A 6862-nucleotide genomic window follows, 5' to 3' on the forward strand; every position below is an offset into this window, starting at 1 on the left:
ACCAAGAGCTTCAAGAAGCAGACTTTGAAAAATTCAAACATGAGTCTTATTAAACATTTGTTATAAAAGCTTGACTCTTAATAAAAGGGTTAATTTCCAAATGTATATTTCTAGGTGGATATAAAATATCCAAACCCAAATCTCAACTTACTGACCAGTGAGAGTGCTGAACTCTGGGTGTGTAATGTATTTGTGCGGACTCTCTGGGTGTGTGCCTCCTGAGAATTCACTCCTGGAGGTCACCCACTGAAGTAAAAAACAGGTCTGCCCTAGATGATATCACATGGATTTGTTTCTCGGATTTAGTGCTCATTTTAATCCCAAGACTGGCCACAAAGCTTAACGCTTAACTGCAGGTTCTTTATCCTCATTGACATTTATTTTTTATTGAACAAAACTACCCTGCTTTAGAAAATGTGTTCACCATCATTCTATTAATGAATCAGCCTTCCCAAATATTTCACTAAGTTAAAATAGGTGAAACCTATAAATAGCTAACGGAAAATGTAGAGCAGAATATTACTGGCAACATGCTGCCTTGGGTAATTTATGCTAAATAGCTCCTCCGGTTCCTCTTTATCATCACTGTGAACCTAATTGGTTTTTTTTTTTTTCTTTTTTTTTTTTTTAAGAAAAAGCTGGAAAAGGAGGTTTGAAAATGAGTGTTCAAAAGACTTTAAATGCTGACATACTTGGTACTATCCTGCTTATTTGCAGAGAGAGCCAGTCCACCTTAACAATATATTTATAAGAGTGTTGATTTGCTACCATCCAAATCAGACTGTCAAGTGTGTGTAGTATGTGCCAGACCAATTAGCACTAGGCAGCTCTGGAAAAGCAGGAAAAATTCCAGGTCACGAAGAGCTATTAGTTTCTACTTGCCAACCACATTTTCGTGTTTCCAGGGCCAATGGAATAGGCTGGATGCCTGATTTAATGCTGAACACTTGAATTTATACGGAACCCCAAGGGATTACGATGCCCTTATAGAAATTAATTGCAAATAATGTGCAATTACCAAATATATCACCTCTAAATGAGGCTTTCCTTTTTTGAGGGGAGGTGTACCGCAAATGGCTTTGAGGCACAAAGCAGGCTTTAAATTGCTAGGGAATTCTCTTGTGAAATCTTCCTCTCACACTGGGCCTCCCTCATGCTTCCCAAGTGCCCGGTGAATCTCAGAGGCAGGCAGTGGCAGATGGGAGAGTTACTAGAACACAGACTGGCCTGCTGGAAGCTCCAAGACCATGCCAGGGGAGGCCAAGGAAATCAAATTGGGCCATAATTCCATTTTGACAAACAGAAGCAGACACCAAAAAACTCAATTTATATGAAAAAGAGAAACAATTCCTAGTGAAACCCATGTCTCAGGAAGAAATGGGTTTATGAGAGTCACTGGAAGTTAGAACTCCTGCTCAGAAATGGTCCTATATGTAGCACTCAGCTCCAGGGCCCTCTGTGTCACCTACAGTGATACTGTGATGTGTGTCATATGCTTTACTCAGATGCTAGTTTGTGGCCTTTTATTCCCTTTGGTGAGGCAAGCTATCATTTTCTTCTCTCCTGTCCCAAGTTGTCCTCTTCACATCTATTGGCAAATAAACTATGTTTTTTTTCATCCTACATATTCTGGCAGCACCTGAAATCAAGGGAGACTGAATTTCAATGGCTCTATGACAGATCCCACTGAAAAAGGAGGAGTTACGCTCAACAAGCACCCACAGAATTTTGCAGGTCAGGCAAGAAGTGAAGTTGTTTTGCAGGTGTAACATCCAGGCATAGAAAGATAAGGCCATGCTCAGAAAAGGCTCTCTTTTACAGGGCTTTTATGAGTCTGAATGTATAACTGTTGATGTTAATGACTTTTTGTCAGTTTTTAGTTTTCGAGCAAAGCAGCAAGGTTAAGGGCGACACATAAGGATTAAGGAACAGTAGGAGGCCTCCTTTAAAAAGTGAAGAAAATGGGCATTTTGCATTCACCACCACTTACCTCCTGCTCTCGTTGAAATATTACAACCCGACCCCCCTTGTCCCCTGTCGCTAGTAATTCTCCCGTGTGGTTGAATTCTACCGTAGAGATAATGTCAGCTGCAAAGAAGAAGACAAAGGCAATTTAAGTAACTGCACACTTACTTTGAAAGGATAGATAATAGATATACTTTTCTGCGCATTTACGGGCTTAGGGCTTTGTCTCTGCAGTGGAATTTACAAGGATGTTATGTTCTGGGTTTTAAATGCCACCAGAAGTGGCACTTGGGAAGTAAATTTCCTAGATGCCCACACTGCACAGTGGTCTCCTAGAACATCTGGAGAGAATAAAAGGGAAAAACACATTTATACCCTTTTAAGGAAGAGAAAATTAACTTCATGATGGCTGAAGGAAATGGCGATTTTCTTTGATGATTTCTACCAACCACAGACCCTTCGTGCATCCACGGCCTTTACACCAAGAATCTTCCCCACACAGGCTTCGGTTGTGGCTATTCAAATCAGGGCTGGGGGCTGTGATGAAACAGGGTTAGGATGCTTGAAGCTCAGACACGGATAATGGAGGAACAGAGCACAAAGAAATCATTGGGAAAACTCTGCCAGTCGATAATTCAAGGAAGGAACTGACGAATGCTCCAGCTTGGCCCGTGCCCCTTCTTTTTTTGTGAGCCCAACACGTCCTTCTGGAAGAGCATGGCTTATTTCAACCCCAGGAGAAGGGTGCTGAGAAAACAAGGTCATAAGGGTAGAGAAGTGAGGGCAATTTGTACTCTGTATTTCTAATCAGAGAAAATGCACAGGCACCAGGAACTCAGATCACAGATAATTACTGAAGGAATGCCAGCCTGCCAAGTCTTTCTTCCATGCTGGTTACCCCCGGAGGAACATGGACAGGTAAATTACCTATGATTGGATTTATTAGGGCTATTTTTAGAAAAATGTCAGAGGTTAATTCCCCCACAATTATTCCCCTGCAGGGCTCCAACAATTGCTACCAAGAGTGCAAATGAGTTAAAAAAAAAAAAAAAAAGAGGCAGGGGAATTATGACTATGGCCTTTGACAGGAACATTCTGAAGATAATGTCTAGGTAAGAAAAGCAAAGGGGAAACAGTGAGGTGGAAAACTAAGGCAATTACCCCTGAGTAATTCTGATCTCAAATCTTACTGTTATATCATTATTTCAGGATTTTCTTTGTATGCCTGATTTGTTCAGGTAAGTAGTGTAAAATTCTACACTTCACATATAACTGTTCTTTTCCATGTATGAAAAGGCTACTTATGGTCATTCATTGTGCAGAAGTTAACAAAAATAAGGCATAAACCTTGGTCACTTTCAAGCTAGACACATTTAAAAGAACAATTCTTGATTTCTTGTTTTGACTTCTTAGATGATTGACCTCATAGACAGCAAATTCAAAGCCCTGCAGGGCCACAAAGTAACATAGGTGAACTAGAAGGACTATGTATGTCTCCTTTAAAGGGGCAAGTGGCTATTCAGCTTAAGCTGATTGGGGCCATGATTGCCTGTATTGCCATGTATTGCCTGATGTTCTGATTGTTTAAATATATATAGGAAGCTGGAAATCAAGACTTTTATGCAAAAATCTCTTAAAGTTTATACATTGGCAAGTATTTTTTTCAATGCCATGAGAATGAAAAAGTTAATCATATCTGTGGGCTGAATATGGTTTGTGGGTTATCAGTTTATGACTTCTAGTGTACAGAGTCTTCATTTGGAATAGGCTATCTCATTCCAACACTGATGCTCTTAACTAGAAATCTAGTTCATTTTCTCAAGAAGACTCCTCCAGTGAATACTACCTTAAGGAAACACAAAATAAGCAATATGGTTACTAAGTTCCAGATGTCAGTTTAGAAGATCCATTTATGTAACCAAGCCGGTGAATTGAGAAGTAAGAAAGTCCAGCCAGTGAGAAAGCCAGACACCTGAAGTGAGTTATTTGACCACTTTCCTTTGTTATAGTTTGCCCATCTTAGCAAACTACTCCCATGTTTAGACGAGAGAAGGCATTTGCAGTTGCTTCAGATTGCCCTGCTTGAAAGTACCAGTGCTAAGTTATGCTTCTAATGTTAACCACTGCTTCTGGCTTTTCAATGAGTGGTTAGCAAAGGGTTATTCATGGGGCTTCCAAATTTGGGTACAGCCTAAAGCAGGCATGGCTATTGCTTTTCACTTTTTGTCTTAGGTACAAAGCCTGGTCCAGTTCAAGGCTCTTGAACTGCTCAAATACAAACATTTCTCAGAAAGAAAGAGTAGCAGGAAATAATGAGAGGGTGGTGGGAGCCAGGCCTGAGGTTTACAATGCCCAGCTCTTGTCTTAGAGCTATGTTCTAAAGTTCTGCTTACATGCAGTCTATGCCCTTTCACCGGACAGTGATTAATGCAGAACACTAGAGTTCTGGGTGGGCTGCAAGGGCCTTACAATGAGAACTAAAGATGGGCCTTTCCTTTTGGTGAAGTTGGGTATCAGAAGATAGTTAAGTAGCTTTTCCCACTGTGAGCTCTTGGCTCAGTTGCCAAGAAGATATTACTCCAAGGGCAACAACATATGCTTTCCCAGGGGATGACACATACATTTTCCTTCTTCCTAGACTCTGAAAATGTCTTTACTCTCACTTTAAGACCCATGCAAGTCAAAACAAGGTGGGATTCAAGTGGAAGTCAAAGTCACATGATTTAAGCCAGTATTATTAGAATTCTGCATTATGGAATATTAGGCATGGTCCCCGGTAATACAAATATTTCCTTTGTTTTCCAAGTGTTATTATTTTGCAATGCTACATCTCCCTCAAGAACCTTGTAAGAGAAAGGGTGATTTGCCTGGCAGGATTCTGAAATTCCTTACTCCTCTTGCAGAGACCTTACCTTTATTTTAATTCTACTAGCCAGCTGCTCTGTACATGAACCTGTTTATATCATGCTATTGTCTACTTCCCTTCAGAGAATAAGCTGTGGCAGCTCAAGTTAATACTTGTTTTGAACTTTCATGTTTCCTGACTCATTTATCATTGCTAAGCCAGTAGGTGTAACTGGAATACTTTACTGCCCCATCCATCTCTGCATATCTTCATCTATGACTGTTTAATAATTGATGCAAAACTCATGAATCACTATACATTCCAATTTCAAGATACTGAAACTTCTGATACAAATACTCTTGTGTTTGCAGCATGCTCTTTGGTAAGGCAGTTTAAACTGGAAAATATACTGCTCAAGACAAAATAATTTTGTGATATGGAAAGAGGATGTAGTAATAAGGTAGCAAGTTTAGAGATAATAACATCATTTGAAATCAACAGAAATCAATTCATCAAGTTCAACATGGCTTTCACCTTTAAATTACAAATCTATATGACAATTCCACATTTCATTAAATGCTCAGCCTAATCATGCTGTTGATCAAGAAACTACAAACTTGAGAATTTTTCCTCTGTTGTATATAGATGTGGATAAAGTACACATTGACTAAAAACAAAAGCCAGAAACAGCTAGAAAGGTCACATGGAGTTAAAATGATTTTTAAAGGAAACTCTGGGTAGTGTGAAGTTTGCCTTGCTCCAAAACTATTTGTGCTGATTTAATTTGCACAAGATGGTGGCCTGGTAACCCCATTTCTAGCTCAATAGGCACTATTAAGGCTGAGTTTATTATTATTTTTAAAAAATCAATCTCAGCATCCTACAAAAGTTCTAGACTGGTAATTTCATACATAAAGTATTATTTACCTGAATAATAGATATTGACTTAACAATGATACGCATGTGAGGCTAATGATTTTGAGGCTTACGGAAACAGAGGAATCTCCTAGTTCATCCCTGTTCTCTTGCAGTATTATGCTAGGCTGGAGTCTATGCAATGCCAAAGAATTGAGTTGAGGCAGGCACCTGGATTATTAGGTGATATACAGCTCACATAGCAGGGTGACTGTTTTGATAAAATGGAGACTCAGTTTAGACTTAGGATCTAAACTCAAAGTCTACAGATGGAATATCTTACTGACCAGGTCACTAGCACTGACCTCTCAACATCAATCATAGAGATGGAAATGCAAGGGTAATGCAATTTAGCTTTCAGAGCCCATTAAATGTTTTATCTTTCATTTAAGAAACATTTGGTAGATAATATCATAAAGTCATTTACCCTACTTGCATCAGCTGACTAGTTCTGCCCACTCAATACTTGGCTTTATTTCTGATGACTGGATTGGGTTTTGGTAGTTTTCTCCTTCAGCTAAGATAAGAACAGAAAATATATTTCATGGTGAATGACAATGGTGAAATGCTCATAGTTACCAGGTTTGTGTTGAGAAGGTTTTGCGGGGTCACTTCTAGGCTGGAGTGCCATGACTAATGGGTAACTAATCTGGGTGGGTGGTGGGGGAGGTAGGATGTGTATCATTTGTCATCCCAGCACAGAGGCTTCTAGCTAGACTGGCAATGACTACTTTGTAGATCATTAAACAAATGGGATTCTTAGGTGTCCTGATGGGAATTACAGTTGTTCCTCCCATCCATATAAAACTGTGGTCTCCTTCTTGGGTCCTGGTTCACGGTCCAAAGTCAGCATCCATTTTCTCTGATAAGGTTTTACTTTGGTAAGTTTTGGTAACTGAAATAGTGCATTTGAGCATATTTTCCACAAATAGGGGGTTGGGGAGGAGATAGGAAAAAAGTCTGGTTATGGCCAAACCCAAATACTCCTACTGGGATTATGCCAAGATGACCTTGTTGAAAGATGTTAATATGTCATAAAATTTAGAGAATAATCAGTCAATAAAACAGTTTATGTCAAATGATTGCAATTTTGTCAAAGTGTTTTCATTTCAGAATATATCTTTTCTTTTCTCTCTC

At 39.4% G+C, this 6862-nt stretch overlaps 1 protein-coding gene across 16 annotated transcripts in view; it reads right to left on the bottom strand.

Annotated features, from left to right (window-relative positions):
* Positions 1 to 6862, bottom strand: part of PPP2R2B (protein phosphatase 2 regulatory subunit Bbeta) — a 489623-nt gene that overhangs the window by 102105 nt on the left and 380656 nt on the right. For all 16 annotated transcript variants that reach the window (NR_073602.1, XM_063723934.1, XM_063723933.1 and 13 more), the window contains 1 exon segment: positions 1991 to 2088. Coding sequence is in view for 14 of the 16 variants with exons in the window: in XM_063723934.1 (XP_063580004.1) it covers positions 1991 to 2088 (98 nt within the window). In the remaining 2 variants the exon portion in view is untranslated.

This window comes from Pongo abelii, chromosome 4 (genome assembly GCF_028885655.2).
Source record: "Pongo abelii isolate AG06213 chromosome 4, NHGRI_mPonAbe1-v2.0_pri, whole genome shotgun sequence".
In the NCBI taxonomy this organism is placed as follows: domain Eukaryota; kingdom Metazoa; phylum Chordata; class Mammalia; order Primates; family Hominidae; genus Pongo; species Pongo abelii.